This window comes from Dermacentor andersoni, chromosome 3, assembly GCF_023375885.2.
Source record: "Dermacentor andersoni chromosome 3, qqDerAnde1_hic_scaffold, whole genome shotgun sequence".
NCBI classification, from domain to species: domain Eukaryota; kingdom Metazoa; phylum Arthropoda; class Arachnida; order Ixodida; family Ixodidae; genus Dermacentor; species Dermacentor andersoni.
Window position 1 is genome coordinate 10,565,691 of NC_092816.1, and position 27,832 is coordinate 10,593,522.

A 27,832-nucleotide genomic window follows, 5' to 3' on the forward strand; every position below is an offset into this window, starting at 1 on the left:
GCAGGACACGTGCACGAGCAGTGGCGGTGTTGGCGCTTCAATCCTGCGGACGACAGCTGCGGCTAGCAACAATGCCCGCAGCGCACCGTCGCCGGACGAAGGAGAGCCGCGCTTCTCGGTTGGCCGGTGCAGCCGAGCTGGATCAGCCATGCAGTGAAACAGTGAGGCGGCTATCTAATCTCATTTGGCAGTGCCAACAGGCACCTTGAAACGCGCCTCGGAAACATGCAGACCACTCAAACGACACCGTGCTTTCTCTCGGCGATAAATGCAGAGAGAGCGCCGAGGAGGTGAGTGACACGGGGCTCTCGCTTTCCTGCCCTCCTCCGCCGTCCGGTTCGGCGCGGCGAGAGGAGCGACCAGAAACGGGCTTCGCCGGCGCTCCTCCGAGCCGCGTTGCCGGCCACAGTGCCAAGCGTCGCCCGCCGGAGCGGTACCCCACCCGATTGACGGGAGACCACCCTTCTGACGTAAGCACTCTGGCCGGTCTGCGTCTCGCCAGGACGACGTCTCGGGAAGCCCGCGCACAACTGGCGCGCCAGTCGGCGGCGGAGGCTGCACTGCGCCGTTCAAGTCGGTCGCCCTCCCAGAGCTCCGCTGCTTCCACAGGTCAGTCTCGCTCTACGCGCACCGTGATTACCGTCAAGCGAATCGCCGGAAGGCTCGTGTTCCTTATTCCGCCGAAGGAAAACAAAAGGCCTTTCATTTTCCTGCGAAAGATAAGGCGAAACCACTCGGTTTCCGCCGCTCCATTTGGTTTAGATGAATCAAATAGCGCAGTTCCCTCTTCGTTCTCGTTGCGTCCACGCTAGCGCTTACGCTCGTGAATGGATATAGCCAGCTTTTCCCGACTCGTCGGCGCGGCGACCAGCAGATTTACAAACCGCGCCCTAGCACCGGGAACAAGAGAGCAGGCACAGAACCAAAAAGAAATCATGGGTAATTACACAATATTCAAATGATAACTACTACCAAGCTAATATAAGAAAACTGTTTGCAAGCACGTCGACTCACTCGCTCATTAGCGAATTTTAAGGCGATCTCTACTAGCAAATAGCGCTTCTGTAAAATCAAAACGGCTGCTATTACCCTGAAGGGAAGCTTGCTAATTAAGCTAGAAAAGGAGGCAAAAGATAAGTTCCCGTAGCATCTAATCGCGGCATCATGTATTGTGTCAGCGTCCACTGTTGCATTGCTTATTGTTCAAGAAGGACTACAGTGCACTGTAAAGGACCCAAGTGCCCAAATACAGCAAGTTTCCAAATCTTTACTTGTGCCACCAAATATGAGAAAATAGTCGGAAATTCGTGAGGTCACACTGGCGTACTAGAGGTGAGTTTTCGATGTGAAATTGAAAGAAGGGAAGTTTCTCCCATAAATAATGAACCTTTCTTCCACAAAATGAATAAAGGTAGAAATTTGAAGTGCAAACTAAACGGTGTCGCTCAATCGAAACCAGGCTGCAAAAATTTCCATTCGCAACGCAGCTATAGCACGCGAACCTTCTAACGTGACTTTTAATGCACGCTGCTGAACAATACGCGTGGTCGCAATGGACGCCTTCTATTGGGTTCCGTTCCCTTTGGTAGTGAGTCTGGTACCCACATACTTGCGCAATTCTCACGACACGGCAGCAACAACGGCGTATGTGAACGCGGAATGCTATTCGTCAAGAGGCGCAAAGCCGAGCATCGTCGACTATCGTGCTTCCACTGGCATGCCGCCGCCCAGCGTCCGATATGTGTACAGATGCTAATGTTGTTGCGGTCTTTGTGTCACAACGAACAGGAAGCAAGCATGACGAAGATAACGCGGAAAAGAAAATGCGCTACGTAAAAAGACTCGACGCTTGTCTTCCTCAGTTGCAACAGGCCGCAAAGAGTGCCGCACACGGGAAACGGGAACAGGAGAGAACGGCTGGCTGACCGTGCGCGCTTGGGCCAGAGCACAACGCGGCCGTTTATGTGTGCACAAAGGAAAGAAGAAGAATACGGCCGGAACAGCAGGCGTTTTCTTTTTCAAGCGGGCTGAGGCTATGAAGAAAAGAAGAAGAGAGTGAAAGTACGGTTGTGAAAGGAGGAGGAACAGTCCAAACACTGCGCGATGCTCGGTTGTGAGCGGAGCTGGGCGAATTCAGAGAAAAAATTGCTTAACATCATCTCACACCAAAAGTTATAAACAGTTCATTTTTTTTTTATTTTGGATCGTTTTATTCATCACTAAATGTACTGAAAGCACTCCTGTGCAAAGAGTTGTCATATCAAATTGATGGTGGGCCAGAGTTCACTGCATGGAAGCAAATACGTGCATGCGACAGCGGGCGTAGCTCAATAAGTAAGGTTAACAAAGCCTACTTACATAAGGCACTCATCAATACAGATTGCCAGCATGTTCGTTCACAGCCCTTTAACAGCACAGCGCCATTATTTTACTGATTTGCAATGAACGCAATGGTGCATCAGTGAGAGAGAACAAGTTTAGTGAAAATGCCTGCAGAGTCGGTTGTGCTCCCTCCACGCAGGGAGCCTCCACGCAGGGAGGAGACAACTTTACTTCGATGTTTTCATGGGTAATTATAAAATTCATTTTTATTACTTAAACATTGCCATAAATTGAAAAAAACAAGACAATGATATAGGCATAACAGTGACAATAGCTTGTCTTGTTTCATTTTAAAATCCTACGTGCCTTTAAGGCATTTCCGGTATATTAAGTGCTACTGCAAGGGACTCCAGTTTGCAATTGTTGGCAGAGGGCGATCCCTTATATTTTCTGGATTTATTTTATTGTCATGTGAAGAAAAAGTGGATTTCTGGACTTCCGATTGTGTGCGTTTAATGTTACTGCGGTGTTCAGAAGCAGCCGGTTAAGCAAAGCGATTTTTAAGGTAAGCCAAAGAAAAATAATTGAAAGGACATATGTGCCATACATATATAAAATATTCCTTGTAAGAGTGAACTCAATAGTGCCTATACGGAAGACAGCGTTCTTTTCCCAATACAATAAAAATCCTTATGTTAGTTTTTATTTTCAAGCCCCGACAAAGGTTCAGTAGTATAACTGCGACAGAAGTGATGCGCTGTGTAGAACAGCCTCCGTGCGAGGAATCACTCGGCTACGCACTCGGGACCCTGCTGCGATCTGATGTGCATGGCAGCCAGTGTTTCTCCACAACCTTTGTGTCCTCATTTAAACAAAACAAAATCCTATTAGGTCTAGAATTAGGCGGTGTTATTGTTTTGTGTGTGTGTGTGTGTGTGTGTGTGTGTGTGTGTGTGTGTGTGTGTGCACGTGCGCGCGTTTGTTTTTGTACAAAGAAATATTCTTGTTTTCAAGTGGCAAACTTTAATAATGTGCACTTCAGTCTGTGCTGAGAGCCCCAAGAAAATTTCATTACACTTTTGTGCTAGAATATCTGTTTCGACGTCCTCAACTACGCGACGTGCAGTCATCTGCGTACATAACATACTGAGCACTGGCGTCGATACCTCTATACCCTCGCATTTCTTTTTTTTTAGGAGAGATCTCTTTTTTTTTTCGATAGCGCGTGATAGATAGCTCGATCTGTTCACCTGGATTACTTGAAGAAGCGGACGCTACTTGTGCGACAAATCGCAATGTCCAGGTGGCCAATTAAACTAATTAATAGTTTAATTATTTAATTTAGAGCCCGTGTTGCCATCGCGAAACTGGATCCGAGTTGTACCGCACTAAAGCTTGCGCCATTCTCGAGACGTCCGTCCCCAAAATGTGCTAGAACGTTCCCTGACGTTACACTTAAAAGCACTCCAAACTGCTTGACGCACGCTTTTGGTAAACTGTTGACTGGAACGCCAATGTATTTCGCAGCACAGTTTAAGAGAACGCTTTAGCGCGGCGGCTCCCATCTAAATACATCTGAAGAGGGAACTCGTTTTTCTCGGCAACCACTGCACCTAATTTGATGAGGTTCGTTGCATTTTAAAGCAGTTGAAATATAGTGACTGTTGGAAGCGTATTTGAATAAATATTGCAGAAAATCGCAAATTTTCAGAAAACGAAACTATAAAGTTTACGACTCTGCAACTCAGCAATGAAACGTGGTGCGACAATTCTGTCAATTGTATCAATAGTACATCCAAAGCGGACAAAACTGTTGCATTATATATGGCTCTCAAGTAAACCATTAATATGTGAGTAGGACTTTTGCAAAACCGTTACAAACAATGTAACAGATTGACCTAAAATGTAAATTGATAAATCAAATTTGTCCGCTTTGAATGCTCTAACGGGTGCAGTTTGCAGAACTGTGATATCTGTTCTTGGCGCAGAGATACGAATTCATTCACTTTGCGCTTCTATTCTTTTTCAAACTTAGCGATTTTTTAAAGTTCTTTTCAAAAAGCTTCCCGACCTAAATGAAAATTACGCTTCCGACAGGCCCTAGAATTTAATATTCTCTCTCAAATGGAACAAGCTTGATGAAAATCGGCCCAGTGGTTATCTCAGAAAAATGTTTCTGCGTTTTACGTGTGTTTGAATAGGCGTCATCGGAGCTGAGCCCTAGCCTCCTGTTAAAACGGCCTATAAGCGGTGCAAGATTTCGGCTGAGCAGGCATGACTTCACTTCTGCGTGACTATAAATTCCAAACTGGAACGTGTGCCTTAAAGTGAATAATTAATAAGTTAAACAGCGAATATTTTTAATTGGCCACCTGCACATTGCGATTTGTAGCGCATTTCCGCCTCAACAGTTATTTCACATGAACAGAACAAATTGCGTGTTTCTTTTTCTTAAATTGCTGGAACTACACAATGTTTGTTTGTTTGTTTGTTTGTTTGTTTGTTTGTTTGTTTGTTTGTTTGTTTGTTTGTTTGTTTGTTTGTTTGTTTGTTTGTTTGTTCATGCTGCAGCCCAAAGGGCTGTAGCAGAAGTTATAATCACACATGCTGACGAGAAAACACAGTGCAGTATCACGAGTGCGCACTAACACAGTAATCGGACAGGGCATAATGCGGGAAAAAGTGTAAATATTCGCAAGCCTACAGAGAAAAGAAAGAAACACTTCATAAGCATTGCCTATGACGCCTGAAACTGAAGCGACTTAATTCGCGAATTTCACCAGGCAACGAATTCCAGTGTTCAATCGTTCGGCGAAAAAAAAAAACTATTTGAAAGCATTAGTGGAAAGGGTGTGATATTCGAGGCATGGTAGCAGCCTCTAGTTGATGTCAGCTGTTAGAGGGGCGGCATCGCAGAAATTACGGACGGAATTTATGAAATAATCTTCAGGGACCGCCTTTCTGGAAGTACTTAAATGCTCGCGGAGGAGACATCGCCGCTCGAAGCGACACCGACCGAGACGGACAGCTTTTCTTTTATGTATCATCCATTTATCAAAGTGAAGCGAGCATGCACCCCTGAGGTACAGCTCACCTGAGGGGCACAATTTATGAGCTCAGGTTATTTATGCGGACGTACGGACTTTTAGCAGTCAGGCAGAATTTTATTCATTTTGAATATCTTCCACAATTTATGCACAAGACCTTAGAGGCAAGAATCTGATGGCCAGCGCTGCCTAAAGCATTGAAAAATCAATAAATATCCCAAGTGTAAACCCATGTCTTTAAACTTCCGTAAAGCGTAATTTTTTCAGCGTGCGCAAAGCCTACTCCATTGACATATATTTTATTAAACATTATTAACTTCGTGTTTTACGCCAAAACCACTAACTGATCATGAGGCGCACTCCTGATTAATTTTGAGCGTCCGGGGTTCTCCAACGTGCGTCCAATACACAGTTCTTGTATTCAGCTCCCATCAAAATTGCTTTAGGTTTTATCGATTTAGGTTTTATCGATTATTTAGGTTTTACGAAGCCAAAGTGGTGGAATCAATAATTATGGCGAAAAAATAGGAGGACGCTTAAGTGGAACGCGATAGACTCAGAGATCTCTGACTGCCCCTCACGATTATCGGCAGCCGCAGCTTATGTGATCGTAATGTGTACATGGAAACGCAAAGCGTTCGCCGCCAAGGCGAGCTTTCTGGTAGAAACGCGGCCTCTTGCGTGGGCCGATCCCAGGGGTAGTGCACAGCCACGCCAAAAAAATTTCGTCATTTTCAGGTCTCTGTTACCGTTTCGCACTTTTAATATTAAGCCTGAGAAGATCTAACTTAAAAGGCATGCGCTGCCGGTGTTTGGCTTCATTACATTTGTTTGTGGGCTGTCATTCGCGAAATTCCGAGGAATATGTCAGGAATGTAAGGCAAGGTGCGAGCAACTTTAGTGATAGATGGAATATTGTGGCAATATAACCCGCATAACCGCATGTCGTATAGCGATGCATGGCATATACTTATCTCTAAATGTATGCGGAAATTTTCGCTCGCGGACAACTCCGCCGACGCTGACAACGACACCGACATCGGATTTTTTGCGACACGGGGCCGTTGAAATATCACACAAGAAAAGTTTTTTGATAACATTACAAAAACATAGAGAAGAGATATCGGAGGAGAATTTGATGCGCCTTACTTCGCCGCCTTTGCAGACAACAGACACCTTAGTAGTTTTCATTGAGGTAACAAAAATTACACCCTCACACAACAGATTAACGGTGTCAAAAAGTAGAGAAGGTGCATATGGAGGCACGTGCATTAGGAGCTTCATCATCATCATCAGCAGCAGCCTGGTTACGCCCACTGCAGGGCAAAGGCCTCTCCCATACTTCTACAACTACCCCGGTCATGTACTAATTGTGGCCATGTCGTCCCTGCAAACTTCTTAATCTCATCCGCCCACCTAACTTTCTGCCGCCCCCTGCTACGCCGCCCTTCCCTTGGAATCCAGTCCGTAACCCTTAATGACCATCGGTTATCTTCCCTCCTCATTACATGTCCTGCCCATGCCCATTACTTTTTCTTGATTTCAACTAAGATGTCATTAACTCGCGTTTGTTCCCTCACCCAATCTGCTCTTTTCTTATCCCTTAACGTTACACCTATTATTCTTCTTTCCATAGCTCATTGCGTCGTCCTCAATTTAAGTAGAACCCTTTTCGTAAGCCTCCAGCTTTCTGGCCCGTACGTGAGTACTGGTAAGACACAGCTGTTATACACTTTTCTCTTGAGGGATAATGGCAACCTGCTGTTCATGATCTGAGAATTCCTGCCAAACGCACCCCAGCCCATTCTTATTCTTCTGATTATTTCAGCTTCATGATCCAGATCCGCGGTCACTACCTGCCCTAAGTAGTATTCCCTTACCACTTCCAGTGCCTTACTACCTATTGTAAACTGCTCTTCTCTACCGAGACTGTTAAACACTACTTTAGTTTTCTGCAGGTTAATTTTTAGACCCGCCCTTCGGCTTTGCCTCTCCAGATCAGTGAGCATGCGTTGCAATTGGTCCCCTGAGTTACTAAGCAAGGCAATATCATCAGCGAATCGCAAGTTACTAAGGTATTCTCCACTACCTCTTATCCCCAATTCTTCCCAATCCAGGTCTCTGAATACCTCCTGTAAACACGCTGTGAACAGCATTGGAGAGATCGTATCTCGCTGCCTGACTCCTTTCTTTATTGGGATTTTGTTGCTTTCTTTATGGAGGCGCTATAAATATACCTTTCAGTATTTTTACATACGGCTCGTCTACACCCTGATTCCGTAATGCCTCCATGACTGCTGATGTTTCGACTGAATCAAACGCTTTCTCGAAATCAATGAAAGCTATATATAACGGTTGTTTATATTCCGCAAATTTCTCTATCATCTGATTGATAGTGTGAATATGGTGTATTGTTGAGTAGCCTTTACGGAATCCTGCTTGGTCCTTTGGTTGACATAAGTCTAAGGTGTTCCTGATGCTATTTGCAATTACCTTAGTAAATACTTTGTAGGCAACTGACAGTAAGCTGATCGGTCTATAATTTTTTAAGTCCTTGGCGTCCCCTTTGTTATGGATTAGGATTATGTTAGCGTTCTTTCAAGATTCTGGTACGCTCGAGATCATAAGGCATTGCGCATGGTACGCTCGAGGTCATGAGACATTAGGAGCTTATGGTAAGGAAATTATCGTTGTCCAGAGCCCTTCTTTCACGTGAGGCCACAAACACATCAAAAACTTCACAAGTTTCCACAATGCAGAGTAACCATTCACACTGCCGTTCATCTATTACTTTCTCTCGCTCTCTCTCCCTCGCACTGACATTGCAATGACATTGCAACTTTCGGCCTCAATGTCAAAAGTGGGGTGGCAAAGTATGTCATTTGCCCCCCCCCCCCCCATTTCTGAAAGCGCGCACTTTCGGCTGCACGCTGGAAAGTCCAGCAAACCTACAATTGAAGCTACATTGACCTTCTTAATAGAGCGAGCACGTAGGTAATGCTTTACTGCTTCTCGGGACGCCCTGTAGCGGACGACGCGCAGGATCCGCCGAATACGCTCGCGTTGTGGATAACGTCTGGCGCTGTGCAGTTCCCGCTTTAACGAACTGCCAGCTTGCGCAACTTGCATTATGCCTAGCTTTCTGGGACCGCTATATCCGTATTCGACAACACAATCAGCTTGCTACCATTGACCTGCGGGCGAGGGGGACGTCCAGATAAAGTATTATAATCAGCGGCGCCCAACGACTGGTGTGCCGTACGGCATGAAATCGGCCGATTATGAAATGCTGGAACTATTTAATCTATGCGCAGACATAGCCTACATAGTGTTGCAGTCTCAGTATATTATCACGATCAAAAATCTAATCAAACCTCTTACAGGTATAACTGTGGAATTTCATTGTGTAATCACGATTTACCGAAGATATGCTCGTGACAATGACCTTGGTTGAACGTGCGAGCCATTTCAATACCCATAAAGGCATGTGTCACTTCTGACATTGGCGATTTCATATTCAGGCTGTTTCTAAATAAGAGATAAACTATTACTTGTTTGCTGGCAGGAGCAAAAACAATAGATATTTTGAAAAATCACGGCCACTTTTTGGCGCTGTGTAGATTGTTTATGTGCTGTGAACACAGTTCCGGAACAGTCGCTTTCTCCCACCTTTTATGCGTTATAGACGGCATTTAGTTGTTTTCCCCCAGGTATGCTCGGTAAAATATGCGATCCACGGTGTTTATATTTATTCCAAGTACGAAGCAATGTTCTGAGTGACGAACGATATACGTTTATTCCGTGTAGGTTCATTGCAGCCTTTGTAGAACGTTACTCATTGAAGCGTTCCAGAGTGTCATACTGCCGTTAATCGAAATGTTTCCCAGACTCCTAGAACAGCACGAAAGACGGTTCAAGTTCCGTGAAAACAGCGAGAATTTTGAACACGATGCGTTGCGGAACTCATTCTCCTGCTTTAAAGCAAGTGTTGCAGTTAATTACTAAATCCCCGTTTTTCCAAGTGTTTCCGTGCATCATACGAGATTCGTAGTTTCTTTCTCCGTTGTCCTCGGTGAGCTAAACAATGCATCCGTTTCTGTCTGGGGGTAATCAGGGCATTGTATGGCCAATGTGTAGGCAGTGTTCCAAATGGATGAGTTGAATGTGCATTTTCCAGTAGAATACGCATGCAAGTGGTCCACAGCGGTATTATTCGGTTTTACAAGCAGTGTAAAACTTAGACGGCTGCGTTGACACAATTACAACTGAGGTGAAATTTTTGTGAACATAATGGGAAGAATACGTCAAGTTTAGGTGCGATTGTAAATGTGGGCTTATCAAATACAGCCTTTAAAAAAATTGTAAGCAATTGTCACGCTGCTACTATTAACTAGGTTTCCCAATGTCCCAAGATAACTCTGCGTTTCAGATATCTTATACTTTGAAGGAATAGCCAGCATATTAAGCGCAATGTGTAGCGCAGTTTTAACGTTTCTCACTTGTTTAGAGGCGTTACGAATAATTACTGAATCCTCGTATTTTTATTTTTATTTTTTTCCACACGTGATACTTTAGGTTCGTCTGGTCTCCTCACTGAACTAAAGGGGGCAGCTTCGTTATGTTTGCTGACTGTAAGGACAAAATAATGGGTGATCTGGAGGTAAACTTTGAAATATATGGGGAATTGGGGCTCTCGCAATAAATTACTCATGCAAGCATTCTAGAGTGTTATGAGCGTGTCTAACGAGAGAGGCAGAATTTAGACCGCTGCCCTGGGAGAACATTAAAAGCCACCAAGACCAAATATAGGGAAAATTGGTCGTGCACTATGAAAACGTTGTGCGCGAGGTTAAATACGGCTGCATCAAATGCAACCTTTTAAAAAATTCTTATTGAAGTGTTAGAGCGTGTGACATGGCCGCTATCAGTTATGCTTCTCAGTTTCCCGACATCGCTGTAGATTACAACATGTTTATATTTCGTGGAAAGGGGAGGGAGGTCATCTTAATTGGGCAATGTTCGACAAAATGTTTCGTTCCTGGACCAATTAGAAGCGTTGCAAATAATTACCGAGCCGTCGATTTTCTTTTCCCATTTTCAGGCTTCATAACAAGTTCCGATTTGGTTTCAGCGATGTCCTCGGTGAACTAAACAAAACATTTTGTTTCTATTTGGCGAATATAAAGGGCGCGTTATGGGTACTATGTAGATAAACTTCATAGACAGGGGACTAATTATGAAATTTGCAGTAAATTACGCATGCAAGCGATCCGGTACTTTAGGAATATGTTTTGCGAACAAGGAATTTATCCCGTTGCCCTGAGATAATTGTGAACTCAACCGATATCAAATCTATCGGAAATCGAGTGGAGCGGGGGGAGGGGGTCAGCAGGGAGGGACGACATCATGGTAAATGCAATGGCGAAGTAACATGTATGTTGGTGAATAACTGCCTTTTAAAAAATTCTCCACAAGAAGTGTTCCAAAGCATTACATGCGGGCAAGTTTTCATACGGAACCTTCATACATACACGGGCAGCGTACTAAACTATGCGATATAATTATGAGAAACGGAAACTTTTGTTGCAACTGTTCGAAAGAAACAGCTTCGCTGGAAATTAGGTTGTAGATCTCCAAGGTAGCATGCATCTGCTGACTTCTTTTTTTTTTTTTTTGTGTGTGTGTGTGTCAATAGTGCAATATATGTTGTTTGTACTTCGTTGCGTATAACCATGACAATAATACTACCTAAACTAGCGATTCGTTTATGCTGTAAACTTAAGCATCAAGCATAATTTTTTTCATTAATTATTAAAATTGTTTTGTAGGAAATGTGCATTTTTTATGTGCGCTGTACTGCTGTTACTGGGCGGGATCCGCGACCACTGTGGGGCACTCGTTGCCTTTTGTCTCTGTGTCATTTCGAGGTATTGTATATAATTGCGAGAAATAACCGAATGTTCAAATAATTTTTCAGGCCCGCATGGTTCACCATGTGGGATTGATAAATAGGTCTATCTCTGTTAAATATGCATATAACTGACAGAAACATTTCCAGGCTCTTTCACTTACAGTATTAGTAATTCCATATATATATATATATATATATATATATATATATACAGTAAACTCTCAGTTGTACGAACGTCGGTTTATCGAATATTTCAGAACAACGAACTTTTTAAAGATCCCCGGCAGTTTTCTTATAGATTCTATGCAAAAAAATGTTTCACTTAAACGAATTTCGGAACAGTCAATATTTCAGTATAACGAACTCGCTCAGAGGGCCAAGGCTTATTTTTACGTTATTTTTACCATCGGCAATGTAACGTCGCTGGCGCTACAGCACCCCTGGGGCAAAGCGGCGGCACGGAAAACCAACGGCAACGAGGCATGGCCTCCGAGATTGCCAACACAGAACGCGCAAGCATGTAATCTCGGAGGCCATGAACAAAGTAACATCGCCGAGCCAGTTTCAAGCCCTATAACTCTAGCTGAGGTTGTAGGGTACATTGGAAAGTTGAGAGACTTTGTTTCTCAACAGCAAGCTGTGCCAGAAATGTACAAAAACATTGACTCTTTGGACAGTTTTGTTACTTCCTGTGCTTTAAAAGTACAAGTGCAGAAGATTACAGATTTTTTTTTCTAAGTGAGAAAGGCAGCATTATAACTGGTATGAACCTTGTACTTGTTGATATGTACAAATTCCATTTCACACATTTCTAACACTATGGACGCCATGTCTTTTGATCCATGAATTGCACTTCAAACTTTTGACTCTGTATGCCATGTCTTATGTTGGTCTAGTGAATATTCAGTTTAGTGAACTTTCAGTTAAGTGAACTATTTCTTTCAGTCCCTTGAAGTTCACTCAAGTGAGAGTTCACTGTATATTTATATATATACATATATATATATATATATATAGATAGATAGATAGATAGATAGATAGGTAGATAGATAGATAGATAGATAGATAGATAGATAGATAGATAGATAGATAGATAGATAGATAGATAGATAGATAGATAGATAGATAGATAGATAGATAGATAGATATAGATATATATATAGATATATGAAATCAGAAGCCAGCTAACAATGCCACCAAGGACAACATAGGAGAAATTACTTGTAATTACTAATTGAATTAAAGAAATTATAAATTTATGGCAATGAAAGTGGATGAAGAAACTTTCAGCAGGGGGGAACGATCCGACGTGTTCGCATTACATGTGCGATGTTCTACCAATTGAGCTACCGCAACGCCGTTTCCTCATCCTTTTTCTTGGGTATTTATGTTTTGCTTCTAGAACTAACCCTGGAAGTATTAGCCAGCACCACCATTCACAAACCTTGACGGAGGATGTGGAACATCCTTTCTGCCGCAGGTGTCACAAGTACGTGATCTTTTTGGATGAAGGCAACTGGTCTAAAACCCACAAACGCTACCTGAAAGCACCAATGTTGTCGGATTATAGACCCTCGTTATGTAATGACCGGAAGGAAAAGGAGTTAACGAGGGGCCCGATTCTTACTTATAATATCGTAAGAAACCGATAAACAATGACGCCAAGGACAACATAGGAGAAATTACTTGTACTTACTAATTGAATTAAAGAAATGATAAATTAATGGACATGAAAGTGTATGAAGAAACAACTTGCCGCATGTGGGGGGAACGATTCCACGTTTTAGCATTACGCGTGCGATGCTCCACCAACCCAGCTACCGCGGTGCCGTTTCCCCATCCCCTTTACTGGTATTTATGTTTTAGTACTAAACTAACCCTTACAAGTAATTTCCCCTATGTTGTCCTTGGTGTCACTGTCAGCTTCTTATGATATTGTTATTATAAATCGGGACGCTCAGTTAACCCCCTTTCTTGTTTATTATTACATAACAAGGGTGTCGAATCCGGCAACATTAATGCCTTCAGGTAGCATATATATATATATATGTATATATATATATATATATATATATATATATATATATATATATATATATATATATATATATATATATATATATTTACATCCAAGCGCGTAAAAGGGACGCGGGGATCAAGAAGAAAAGGGAAGAGAAAAACGAAGACTGTGCAGCGGCCATTCCTGTTGTTCGTAGCCTGCCGTTACTGCTCTCGCACGCCTAAATAAACCCCTTTTCCCTGTGCTTGAGTAGTTCCTTTTGTACAGGAGCCCGTCACGTAGACAGTAGCTGCTTGTTGCACTTGAATGGGCAGAAGTGAAGAGTGGCTCCAATTTGGTGTGTCCGTTGTTCTGCTTTGAACACATCGATATCTGGAAAAGCGGATGTCACAGAAGCGACGAGATGATCAAAATCGTCTGCGTCGCAGTCCGTCGTGGTAAGCTGCATACGGGAAAGGCAGTCTGCGTCAGCATGTTTTCGGCCACTCTTGTAGGAAACAGTGAAGTTATATTCCTGCAACCTCAAAGCCCAGTGCGCAAGGCGACCACAAGGGTCGCGAAGGTTCACGAGCCAGCACAGGGAATGGTGGTCTGTGACGACTAGGAATGGGCGTCCGTACAAGTACGAGCGAAATCTCTGAACTGCAAATATTACAGCGAGGCATTCTTGCTCAGTCACCGGGTAATTTCGTTCAGGTTTGCCTAATGAGCGGCTTGCATAAGCAATCACGTGCTGACGGTCGTCATAACGTTGGACCAAGACGGCACCCAGACCGACGCCACTAGCATCTGTGTGGATTTGTCGGCGCAGTAGTATTAAAGTGGCGAAGGACAGGCCGGGAGGTCAGCAGGAACTTCAGCTGACGAAATGCAGACTCGCACTCGGGTGTCCACTCAAACCGTGCCCGTGCGTCGTTATGTAGCAGATTTGTCAGAGGATACGCGACGTCAGCAAAACCAGGAATGAATCGGCGAAATTAAGAGCAATGACCCAGAAAACTACGAAGTTGCTTCACTGACTGCGGTGCACTGAATGCCTCAACAGCTGCCGTCTTGAGGGGATCAGGCCGGATACCGTCTTTGTCAACAAGATGACCCAGCACAAGGGTTTGACGGTCACCAAAGTTACATTTCTTGGAGTTCAGAACCAGGCCAGCGTTTTTGATGCAGTCGAGAACAATATCCAGGCGCGTATTGTGCTCATTGAATGTGCGCCCGAATATAACAACGTCGTCAAGATAGCACATACAGATGTTCCATTTTAACCCACGCAGAATGGTGTCCATGAACCTTTCAAAGGTTGCTGGAGCGTTGCACAACCCAAATGGCATCACATTGAATTCGAATAATCCATCCGGGGTTATGAAGGCTGTTTTCTCCTTTTCTGCCGGGTGTATCGGGATTTGCCAATATCCTGAGCGCCGGTTCACTGAAGAAAAATAAGAGGCCGAATGAAGGCAATCAATTGCATCATCAATCCGGGGCAGCGGGTAGACATCCTTCTTAGTCACGGCGTTTAATCTTCGATAATCGACGCAAAATCTCCAGCTACCGTCTTTCTTTCTGACGAGTATGACCGGAGCTGCCCAAGGACTCGAGGACTCTTGTATTATCCCATTTTTCATCATGTCATTCACTTGTTCCCCGATTATCTAGCGCTCGTTAGGCGACACGCGATAAGGCTTTTGCCTGATCGGGCGCGCAGATCCCGTATCCATAGTATGGCGCGTTCGTGACTCGGGAATCGAGAACGCTTTGTCCGGCCGCGCAAAGTCAAACACTGACAGATGCTTAGAAAGCATATCCCCCAAGGTATGGCGTTGCCTTGTGCTGAGCGACTTGTTTATCATCGAGAGGAGCTTTTTATCTGAGACGTGGCGAAGGTCAGCAGGTTCACACGACGGGTCAGCTGTTCACTTCACTTTATTACCTTAAAGGCCCCCAGGATTGGGGGTATTATATAAGGGGTGGGTAGCTATTAAAATAAATTATATACACAAGGGAAAGATGTTTAGGTACAAGTTTGCTCGCTGGTAAATATGTTAATTATACAGTTCAAAAACGTCGATGGGCAGGTGATTGCGGCGATGTCGTGTGGAAGGCCGTTCCAGTCCGAGGCTGAACGTGGGAAGAATGATGTGGCAAAAGTGGTAGTGTGCGTACGTGGACGGGCGACTTGAAAGGGATGACCAATGCGGAGTGAAATGCGTGCAGGAGGACTGATGTAGGGTGGATGATGAAGTGAGCTGTAAAAAAACCTGTGAAATAAGTACATAGTAGCGATACGACGCCGACAAGTCAGGCTTGTTAAGCCGGATTCTGCTTTTAACGATGATATACTGACATTATATGAATAGCATGAATGGATGAATCTTGTGGCACGATTCTGCACTGATTCTAGACAGTTTGTTAGATATTTTTGGTTAGGGCTCCAGATGGCAGAGGCATATTCCAGCTTAGAGCGTACGAGTGACTTGTATGCAAGCAATCTTAGGTTTGGTGGCGCTAGACGTAGATGACGTTTTAGGAAACCAAGGCTTCTGTTAGCAGATGATATCACTCTAGTGACATGCGCGTTCCAGGTTAGATCGTTAGACAACGTTACGCCTAGGTATTTGTAAGACTGTGTTAATGCTATCGTGACGTGCGAAATTGTATAAGGGAACAGGAGAGGATTACATTTTCGATGAAATGACATGAGTTTGCATTTATCGGGGTTTAGTTCCATGAGCCATTGGTTACACCAGTCCTGGACGCAAGTTAAATCTCTTTGAAGAGTTAGCTGATCAGAGGGGTTACTGATTGTGCGATAGATAACACAGTCATCGGCAAAGATGCGAATGTTACAGGAGACCTGTGTTGGTAGGTCGTTAAAATATATTAAAAATAGAAGGGGACCAAGGACTGATCCTTGCGGGACGCCTGATGTTACTGCAAGAGACCTAGAGGTTTGATTATTAACGTGAACAAATTGGGTACGGTTTGCCAGAAATTCTTTTATCCACTGCAGTATGTTATGATGCAAATTTAACCAAGAAAGTTTTAGTAGCAAGCGCTCGTGGGGAACCTTGTCGAAGGCTTTCGCGAAATCTAGGAAGATTGAGTCAGTTTGAAGGTTAGAATCAAGGGCCATGTGCAGGTCATGGACAAAAATAGCTAATTGCGTTTCACAAGATAGGTTTTTACGGAAGCTGTGTTGAGAAGGATGAAAGAAATTAATAGAGTCGAGAAAGTTCATTATGCAAGAATAGATTACATGTTCCATGATTTTGCATGGCACACTTGTTAAAGAGATGGGGCGATAATTAAGGGGCGATTCTTTGTTACCTGATTTGAAGACCGGAACGACCTTCCCCACCTTCCAATCGCTGGGTATGCTACCTGTGGAGAGTGATTGTGTGAACAGTAATGATAAGTACACTGAAGAAGCATGACGAATGTTTTTTAAGAGTTTGCTGGTGATTTCGTCAGTACCTGCAGAAGATGACATCTTAATATTTTCAATGATACCGGTGATGCCGTGTGCAGCGAATGTGACTGGTGGCATGAGCGATCTTGGTTGGGAAGTTGGGACAAATGTTGGCATATCAGTTTCGGTTGTGAAGACGGATGAAAATGCAGTGTTAAATATATTTGCACACTCAACGTCGCTCACTTCCTCGCCATGCGTGTCGGTAAGTGTGATGATAGGCGCATAATCAGGGTTTAGAACTTGCCAGAACTTTCTGGGATTATTGCTTAGGATCTTCGGCAGGTCAGTATGAAAAATGCATGTTTGGCATTAGAAATGGACCGCAAATACGTTGACTCGGCCTCGTAGTGTTTATTCCATGCGCATTCGCTTGGGTTTAGTTTTGCTGCACGGAAAAGTCGTTTTTTCTTGTTCTCGAGTGTTTTTAAGGACTTTGTGAACCATGGTTTATTATGATTGGCACGAAATGTAATGGTGGGAATGAATTTGGATGTTAGTTCGGCAAGCTTGGTTTTAAAAGTAAGCCAGTTGTCCTCAATTGATCGGTCGTAAAAATCTCTTTCGAATTCTGGAAAAAAAGCAAGCAATTGGTTGTTCATTTCATTGTAATTGCCTTTGTCGTAAAGGCGAATTGTTTTGTGGAACGTTTGGCGCGATTCCGCAACGAAGGTGAAAGTAGCATGTATAATTTTGTGGTCGCTAACTTCGCGGAGATAAGTAAGATTCGCTAAACTTTCAGGGTGATTAGTTAGTATAAGGTCCAAGATGTTTGACGAATCACGTACGACGCCTGTAGGTTCTTTTACTAATTGGGTGAGATTAAAATTTAGACAGACGTCAAGGAAGTTAGTTATTTCTTCATTGCTTGTTGGTGTGAAGTTCTGCCAGTCAATAGACGGGAAGTTAAAATCGCCAAAAAGAAGAATGCGCGCGTTGGGATGTGTAGTAGTAAGTTGATTTAGGCTATCATTTAGGTAATAAGAAAATTGTGGATAGCTGTAGGGGGGTCTGTAGCAGACACCTAGTATGACGGTTTGAGGTGCGGAACGGCAGATTACCCATAGTATTTCAAGTTCTGATTGGATATTAATAACAGAACAAGGCAATTGTTGGTTAGTGGCAATGAGAACACCTCCTCCTCTGGAGCCCTTGCGGTCCTTGCGGAAAACTTTAAAATTAGGTAGATTGGCAAGAACTTCCGTATCAGTGACGTCATCTGTTAGCCACGTTTCAGTTAGTACAAGTATGTTGCTGGAAGATGATGAAACAAGATTACAGATGTGTTCACGTTTGGGGAGGAAACTGCGTATGTTTGTGAAAATAATAGAAAAAGAAAGATTTGGAAGTTTACCACGAGGGCTGCTACCAGGAAGTTTAGTTACACGACGATGAACCGTATGCTATGAGATTTCTTTTACTGTCTGCGATGATTCGTCGAATGCGTACTGTTTAGGACCGATGAATAATGTTTTGTAGCGCAAGGAAAATTTTGTGTTTTTAGTTTTGGCAAATCTAACTAGATGCTTTCGCGCATCTCGGACAGGGCGTGAAAAATCCTCCCCGACGCTGTAATCAGTCCCTTTTAACTTACGGCCATTTGAAAGAATTAGCTGTTTGGTTTTAAAAAATGTCAGTTTGACTATTATTGGGCGAGAGCGCCCAGAAGAATGGCGTCCAAGACGGTGAGCCCGTTCAATTTCTTTTGGGTCAATGGTTAGACCTAAGTGATCACGGCAGAGGCGCAGGACAGTTTCTTCAGATTGGGCGTAGTTTTCCGATGCATTGTTATCTGTGATATTATAGAAAATTAAATTGTTTCGTCGCGAGCGATTTTCGGCGTCATCCAGGCGGGCTTCTATTCCTCTGATATCTTTGGCTGTTTGGGTGGTGTTAGTGCAGATCGCATCCATGTCGGTGCGTAGTGTTACCAGGTCTTGATAGCGAGTTTCTAGGTTGGATAATCTGTTACTGAGGTCAGATATAGCCTGTTCAGTAGTTGTTAGTTGGTTTCTAAGGCCTTGAACCTCGGCGAGTAGTTGTGACTGACCAGTAGACAGCTTCTTTAGTTCTGCGAGTACAGTGTCGGGACCTGGGTTTGACTCGATATCACCAGCCAACAGCAACAAGGTACGTACTACATCATAACATTCAACAACAATCGAAAGGCAGGACTGTGGGCTCGGTAGCTGTAGGAGACAGTAGTTACTTGATTTTTTTGTGAAAAGACAATACTGATTACTGACCTGCGCAGCCATAGTACGGCTATGGACGAAGACGTGTATTCTGTAAAGTAGGCGAGTTTCAAGCCGTCTGGAAGCAGGGCGGGTTCTGCCGAGCAGTTGGCCATCCACAAGCCAGCACGCCCGTTGCCGATGGATACCACACAATGAGGGACAAAAACGTTCTTCACACAATTTAGATGCATTGGCTCTACGGAGGCATCGAAACTGTCTGGAACTTCACCGCGACATGCAACCGGCACGCACACAGAGGTGGACGCAGGCACAACAGTATCTGCAGACACACAAAGTTCACCTTGACTGCATGTCTCCTCTAAGAGCCCGGACGAAACATGGCCATCGACGCAAACTTCCCCCTTGCGACAATCAACGGTCGCACCACACTGCCGCAAAAAGTCGATGCCCAAAATCACTTCGTGCGTAGATCGGGGAATAACTACAAACACCGTCGCGAAAACTCCACCAGCCAAGGATACTTCAGCAGTGCACACACAAACAGGGCGCAACGACTCGCCGCTCACTCCACAAAACGTTGCAGCCTGGTCCCACGGAAATACACCTTTGCGCCCTAACCGACATTTAAAACCGAGACTCATTACGGATACAGTTGCTCCGGTATCCACTAAAGCCATTGTAGGGACACCATCAACAAGCACATGCACTTTGTTCTTAATCATAGCAACTGCAGGGGGCATTTCTGTCGATAGCACGTGTCGAGCGACCTCACCCCCATCGGCCGCGCTAGCTAGTTTTCCGGTTGTGAAGGCGAGGCGGAACGGCGCACTGGCGATGTAGATTGACGTAAGCGCGGTGCACGAGAAGTTGGCGGTGGCGTCAAACTCCTGTTAGATGCCGGCGAGCGGCTCCGAAAGCTTCTCTGCCAGTAATCGTTGCCGGGAGGGACGCCAGCTGACCAAGAGGTAGTGTACGGCTGTTGAGTTGTCCTCATAGGAGGTGTGGTCCTTGTTGAAGACCCCGATCGACCATTCCACGTTGTTGGGCGACGATTGCAAAACCTCGCTATGTGGCCTGCGACACCGCATTGGAAACACACCGGCAGATGCCGCAAATTTCGATGTTCTTCCACGTAGTCACGCATGTTGCTGTCGACTGCATAGCCAGCAGGTGGGTCACATTCATCATGGCTAGGCACCAGCCGCCGAGAGGCGTGCGTGCGGCGAGGGCGTTGGTCGTAGTCATGATCTTGATAGCTTATGGTCCCTCTCGTTTGTGGGGTAGACCTATACTCGACGGTCGCTGAGTGAACCGTGGGTTGCCATGCGGTCGAAACGGCCGTGTTTCTCATCTCGTGTGGTAAGTACGCACCAGTGATGCCGGGTGTGCAACGGTACATCTCTTCCCGATGGAGCAACTCTTCGCGAACAATCTGCCATATTGTAGATGGAAGGTCAACACACGAGCTCGGGTCTACACTTGCCACCGTTGTGACATTAGCCAGGCGACCAAACTTCGGTATTATCCGTCGCATCTTCAGCGTCTCAAAGGTCATGCAGTGGCGAATGATGTCAGACACGGAATCCAAGCTTTCCTTGCCGATCAAAAAATTGTAGGCGTCTTCGGCTATTCCTTTCAACAAATGTCCAACTTTGTATCTTCAGACATTTGAGAGTTGACTATTTTACACAGTTTCAGCACTTCATCGATATAAGTCGTACAGGTCTCGCCGGGAATCTGAGCTGTTTGCGAAAGCGTCTGTTCAGTGCGTTTCTTTTTTGCGCTAGAGTCTCCAAAACACGCTCTGAGCTCCTGGACGAAAAGCTCCCATGAAGTGAGCGTGTCTTCGCGATTCTCATACCAGACGAGCGCTGTGTTGGTGAGGGAAAACACAGCATTGGACAACTGTGCGGTCGAGTTCCAACCGTTAGACCGGCTCACCCTTCGGTAGTTCGTGAGCCACTCGTCGACGTCTTCTCCGGCTTTTCCTCCGAAAGTGAGTGGCAATATATATATATATATATATATATATATATATATATATATATATATATATATATATATATATATATATATATATATATATATATATATATATATATCCGTATATCGGGAGAGGGGTACAGAGAGGTCAGATCTTTTGCGTTCTGCCCCCCTCCCCCCCCGTTCGAGAAATAGTTGCTACGCCACTGCCATAAGGCTTGCAAAGAGCTCTTCGAAGTACGATGACGGGGCTTATTGAAGTTGCGCATTTTTAACTGTTAATCAACTTTTGAAATGCACTACGTAGCCCTGCTTCAGATCACATGTGAAAAAAAAAGAAATAATGATTCAAAGTATTGTCAATCTTTGCAACTTCCATGTCTCCGTGCGTAACGCATGGCTTCCAGGTTTTTTTTTAGAATGACACATTAACGATCACTATCCTTAAAGGTGCACTTTATAAGTGCACGAAAAATTCTCGATAAATTCATGATATATCTCGTTTATAATAGTTTTATCTAACATATGAACATCACTGGGGAAAACACGGGGAATGCGGGAGGTGGAAATTCAAGACGATGAGCAAAACGAGATCAAGGTGAGAGCAGCAGCCAGCGTTTCGACAAGTGGACTTGCCTTTTTCAAGGCGACATATGCTCTCCTCCTCACAGTATATATTAGTAAGGTTCTTGTAAAGGGGAGCGAGGGTAAGGCGGTTGGGCGAGGGAACTTCGGAGGAATTCAAAAGAAAGGCGTGCTATTCAACATCGGTGGAGGAATGTGAGGCTGCGCCGTGTGTCAGCCGGTTGACGTGTCATTGTATGTTCCTCTTTTCGTAGAAGCGGCCTGGACGACGGGTAGGGGGGTCGGGCTCCGCTGGAGGTCAGTGAACTATCGTTTTTCTGAGAGACGGCAGAAAATGGTGCTCGTGGAGAAAAAAGCATAAATATATAAATAAAGTACACTAGAAACAACTTTCCACAACGCTGCTTCGCTTTACGCGAGTAGTACCAATAAAATTTGGTGGAGGCTCAAGCTTCCCCTTCAAGAGTGGAACGCCAATAGCATTCAAAGCCTGCTGCTTTTCAAGCTTTCCGGCTACTGGAGCTTGTGTAACCGTAATGTTTACCGGGAAACGCTGGCTGCAGGCGCTATGCACGAAGGCGAGCTTTCTGATAGAACCGCGGCCTCTAGCGCTGGCCGCGATGCGGCGGAGGCGAGTGCCATCTAGAGGCGTTGCGAGGAACCGGGCGCGCCGCCTTATGGCCTTTGAGACTTTCGCGCGCAAATCTGTGAGGTCACGGTCACTCTGTGAATGGTAGAAACGCTGAAAAATGGGCTCGTGTGTGAACGCGACAGCGTTAAGGAGCCCGTGTCGCATAAAATCCTGCATCGGCGTCCCGCATCGGCGTCGGGCGACATTACGGCAAAAATATTCTCGAACCACCCATACCCAAGCAATCCATGTGACGCAAGAAATTTACTGAAGTAATTGAATTTCTCAAGCTAACATACGTGGAAAAATTGTAAACTACGACATACACACAACCTACAGACATGATAGCTCTCGGATTGTAATTTGTCTATACGCGAAAACAATTCTGTAACGCGAAAACTCAAAGAAACCCCTTTTCCAGCACTTCTACAATTCACAGACCGGCCGCGGCGTCCGCCATTTGCGCACGCCGACTGGTGGGTGTCTCGGGGGCCACGGAACGACGCGCCCGGTTCCTTGCAATACGTCCAGCTGGCGCTCGCCCCCGCCACATCGCGGCCCACGCAAGAGGCCGTATTTCTACCACAAAGCCCACCTTCGTGCATAGCGTTCGGGCCCAGCGTTTCGCGGTAAACATTAGGGTTACATCAAGGATGTTTTACAAAAAATTCTGGAGCGGTAACTCCCACAGATTCTTACCAGCAGAGGTGAAGCCAGCGCGTTCCCGTACTTCATCGTTAAAAGCGTGTTGAACTAGGCGGAGAATAGTGGCACTGCAGCTGCTCTTGCTCTGTGATAATAAATTTTGTAGTGAATGAAAAATAAAAGCTTGTTGTTTAGAGCTAGAATATTGCGATTGGCTTAGTCGTCATATCGCGATCTCCCATAACAAGTTGTCAAGGCGTTCAATTTTGATCCTAAAACGAGTGACGCAGACAAACACATCATGAATCATCTGCATGGCAAAATTGGCCGTTTCAAAACCACTGAAAGCGAAAAGAAAACGCTACCCCTACTCCGCCACATCCTAACGTTAATCGATTCCCATGGTGGTGGTGGTGGTGGTGGTGGTGGTGGTGGTGGTGGTGGTGGTGGTGGTGGTGAATTGCAGCAACAGGCGGGTTTAGCCTGGCGATCAAGGCCGGTGATTGCTCCGCCCGAGCGTCTCTTACAATACCGCTGAAGGGTTTCACCATATGTCCATCAAACCAGTCTCTCTTAAGAATTCGATAAGGAGGCGTGAAGTTTCTTTGCGGGCTATAACTGATCCCTCGAATAATAAGGTCATGCAGGCACGGATGCGGAAGGTCCTTTATGCAGATTCTTCAGGAGAGCGTCCCTTTCATCTTGGAATTTCTGGCAGGACCACAAAAAGTGCTCAATGCCTGCTGTCTCGTTACATGCCGTACAGTTCGGAGAAATGATTCGCCCCGTCTTAAATAACTAGGCCGGTGTACTAGCAGATCACGTCCTTATTCGATATAGAAGTGAAGCTTCCTCTCGGTGAGATCTCTTGGTTACGCAGGGAATATGCGGTGGAACCCAAAGCGACCCAAAGTGATATGGCGGTGGCCGGCTTCAATTTCAGGGCACCATCTCCACTCCAGAATTATTTCTTTTTAAACCTCCTTGGGGTACATACGCTTCAGTTGCCGGAAAGCGAGACAAGCAGCCAGGGATCTCTGAATGCTGTCCCGTTCCACTCTTAAAGGCAAAGCTTAAGCGTCCTCCAATATTTTTTTTTTTTAGTTTTCGCGTAACAGAATTACGTTTTCTAGTATATTCACATTACATTCCGACGCTATCATGTCTGTAGGTTTTGTGCAAGTCGTACTTTACGATATTTCTACGTATTTTACCTTGATAAATCCAATTAGTTCCGGAACTTCCTTGCGCCACACGCAAGGCCTGCGTGGTTGGGTATACGTAATGCCCCTAAATAAAATGAAGGTTGCGCCATCTGCTCTCTCCTGCGCCCGCGTTGGCTCCCCCTACGCGGTGCTGAACTGGCACGCTCTCCGAAGACGTTCTCCGCGCGCCTCTCTTCAACGTTGAGTAAGCGGCGAGAACACAAAGCGCGAAGCTATATCAGTAGTCGGCACTGTTTGTTGGCATCGCAGATCGCTTTCAAGGTGCGATCGCGTTCGACGCGGATGTATAAGGCACCGAAGAGCGATAACGGCTTAAGAGGAAGGCTTAGCTGGGGTGCCCCTATCTAAATACATGTAAAAGAAGAATTCGTTTTTCTCGGCAACCACTGCACCAAATTTGGCGACGTTTCTTGCATTTAAAAGAAAAACTTAAAATCTAGCGACTGTTGGTTTCGAACTTTTGAGTTAGGTCGTCAATTCTTTATTAAAAATTGGCAAAAAATCAAAAATTTTCAGAATACGAAACTATCACGTTTACAACTCTGTAACTCAACAACAAAAAATGATAATACAATTCTGTGAATTGTATCTAATAGTACATCTAAAGCGGACAAAATTGATATGTTACACTTGAATATAAAGAAGTTTAATAATAGGGAAAGACAACGTTTGCAAAACCCTTGTAACCAACGTAACAAATTCACGTAAGATGTAAAATGACATATTGAATTTGTCCGCTTTGAATGTTCTAATGGATGCCGTTTACATAACCTCGATATCAGCTCTTGATGCAGAGCTATGAATTTGTAAACTTCATGCTTCCATTTTTTTCATACGGTCGAATATTTGAAAATCGTTTTAAGAAAATTCAAAACCTAAATCGAAATTCCGCTTACAACAGTCACTAGAATTTAACTTTCTTTCAAATGCAAAGGAAGCTTTAGCTCGGGCCCAACTCCGACGCGGCCTATTCAAATACATGAAAAAACGCAAAAACGTTTTTCTGAGATAACCCCTGGACCGATTTTAATGAAATTTGTTGCATTTGAGAGAGAAAGCTAAACTCTAGTGACTGTTGGAAGCGGAATTTTGATTTAGGGCTTGGATTTTGTTAAAAGGATTTTCAAAAATTCAGACGTTTGAAAAAAATAGAAGCACGAAGTTTACAAGCTAATAGCTCTGCATCAAGAAGAGAGTTCGCGATTCTGTAAACGGCCTCCATTAGACCATTCAAAGCGGACAAATTTGATATGTCAGTTTACATCTTGCGTGAATTTGTTACGTTGTTTACAAAGGTTCTGCAAAAGTTGTAATTACACATTACTCCATTTTTTGAGGTTCATGTGTAACATATCAATTTTTTTCGCTTTAGATGTGCTATCAAGTACAATTCACAGAATTGCGATATCATTTTTTCTTGCTGAGTTACGGAGTTGTAAACTTGATAGTTTCGTTTTCTGAAAATTTGCGATTTCTGCCAAATTTTTATAAAAATTTGACGACCTAAATCGAAAATTCGATACCAACAGTCACTAGATTTTAATCTTTTCTTTTATATGCCGCACACCCCGTCAAATTTGGTGCAGTGGTTGCAGAGAAAAACGAATTCTCCTTTTACATGTATTTAGATAGGAGCACCCGAGCTAAAGCTTCCTCTTAAGCCTGTTTCACATGCAAACGATCTTGGGCTAGAAACGGCGCGGCCCCCGTCGCTTGAGCAGGCCTCCTTTCCCAAAACGAGTTTTTCAAGCCGTGCGAGCTGCGATCATGATCGCAATAAAATTCCTTAAACTTCGTAAAGTAGTGCCACGCTTTGAAGAATGCCGCCTCCTCCTCGCGCGCTTTGGCCGAGGCCGACGCCTCGCTATAGGCCTAATAGCATCACGTGGGCCCTCGCGCCGTGCATCAGCGGCCATTTTTGCTCGAGAAGCGTCAACGGAGTGGCGAGGAGCTCATGTTTGGCGCCGTTGCTACGCTCGAGCAGTGTAGGCGGCGCCACTGTCGAGGAGGGAGCGCGAAAGAGGGGAGAGACGAGGAGGAGGGAAGGCGGATGAGGAGAGTGTCACTACTTTACTAAGTTTAAGGGGCTTTAGATCGCAACATTTTGAAAATTCGCGAGTGGCGAGAGCGGCAACCAATGGCGGAACGGCTTGAGCCATGGAGGAAGGAAACTGAGGAGAGGCCCTACCCCTCCGCGCGCTAGGAGAAAAGTGTGGAGGAAATGACGTAGTAGGTTCTCCTCTTTCTTGATGTTTTTTTTATTTCTTTGCTGTAGCGGCCACGCCTTTCGGGACACAATGGCGGCTTTGTTATGGTTCTGTGGGCTCACACGTGTTGCTCCGTAGGTTTCGTACCGTGGCAAAGGCGCAGTGCGGGCAGGTTTGCGTTGGTCTCCGTGTTTTGTTGCGCTGTGTTATCTGGACCGTGCTCTACCGGATGCTGCTGTGGCCAGGTGGGACAGGAGGAACTAAAGTTCGTGAAATGAACGCGCATGCAACGCTGTACGCAATGTACCGCGCCACGGCAATGGCTACGGACGAAGGAATATCCGCGGAAAATGTTGCCCTGTTTCGCGGAATCGTGCTAACGTGGCAACGATTGCTTAGTATTGCTGCGGAGCGCGCGGGTCCGAGCAGCACGCTTGCGCGCCGCGCGGCGTGGTTTCGCGAGAAATGTAAACAAGAGAGGAGAGCTGGCCCGATAAGCGGAGCAACGCCATGAGCAACGCCAACTTCCGGCTTCTTCACAAAGAGTGACGTCAGGGCCTCTCCTTAGTTTCCTTCCTCCGTGGCTTGAGCAGTGTAGTCAAGATCACGGGTCAGAGGCGTGGCCGAAGCGCGGGACGGGGGAACCTGGGAACTCGCCCGCTCGAGCAGACGGTTCTAGCAGACGACATTTGTAGCAGACGACGCCCGCTGCCAGTTTGCAATGTCTCGAGCTCTTTTCAACAAGCTCTTCATCACTCGAATTGTATAGTGTCCACTTGTTTGGGATGCTAAAATGAAGGATTTTCGCAACAAAGAGGAGTGTTCTTTTGGAAGAAATTATGGACTGAAGCCAAATGTACTCGTCGTCGCAAGTGATGCATATTTCCATAAAGTAAATGTCGGCGTCAGTCGAATTGACCATGTCCGTTGGGTGCCTCAGAATTGCCGTTTGTTTCCATCTGTCGTTCTCGAGTTCCATTCTTTGGAAACAAATGGTCCCCACGTGCTGTTTTCTTGCCTCTTTTTTCCTCCTATTGGCGGCGAGGAGTTACGGAGTCGCCATCTATCGGAAGCGCCTCGCTGGCGTAGTATGAGGGATCACACGGCGCGCTCCTCATAGGTTTTGCTGTCAGCGCTCACTGAAAACACCACGCGCGAGCTCTCCCGGACATTTCTGTAAGTACTTCCAAAACGAGAGAAGTTTCTTACTGTCTAAATAATAATCTTGGGCAAACTGAAAGCACAGAATCGTTTACAGACGCCATCTCTTTAACGGAGCCGAATACGTACAGTGAACGCCACTGCGCGCGGTCACCGCGATGGTGTCTCCCGAACCGGCTTCTTGCGTGAAAGGTAGGTAAACGCTGAGAGCAAACTATGCGAAATATGTTCTTATAGTGTTTGTATAACAAAATGGAGCGTAATAGATTGAAGCCTCAATGCAGCGATCGCACAGATTCGCAGCGACCTTGTGCGCGTATGCATGCTTGTCCGCGCACTGTTTCGCTTTCGCCGCGTGCGCGTTTTCGCACCGTGCCATGAGCTTTAGGCCGCAGAATATGAGCATTTGACAGTATACAAGCAGCCA

General features: G+C 45.1%; 2 protein-coding genes across 2 annotated transcripts in view; one reads left to right on the forward strand and one right to left on the reverse strand.

The window, feature by feature from the left end:
* Window positions 1–312: 312 nt before the first annotated feature.
* LOC126520925 (monocarboxylate transporter 12-B-like) overlaps window positions 313–27,832 on the forward strand; it is a 117,369-nt gene continuing 89,849 nt past the window's right edge. Inside the window, exon 1 of the mRNA XM_050169754.3 lies at window positions 313–609. The gene's annotated coding sequence lies outside the window, so the exon portion shown is untranslated. The remainder of the gene's footprint in view (window positions 610–27,832) is intronic.
* Window positions 17,580–19,027, reverse strand: LOC126520775 (uncharacterized). Its single transcript, XM_050169554.3, has one exon. It carries the CDS (start codon window positions 19,025–19,027, stop codon window positions 18,173–18,175), a length of 855 nt encoding a protein of 284 aa, XP_050025511.1. The 3' UTR covers window positions 17,580–18,172.

Coding starts and splice junctions, on each gene's coding strand:
- LOC126520775 (XM_050169554.3), bottom strand. CDS start 19,027: ATGGCTGCGCAGGTCAGTAATCAGTATTGTCTTTTCACAAAAAAATCA.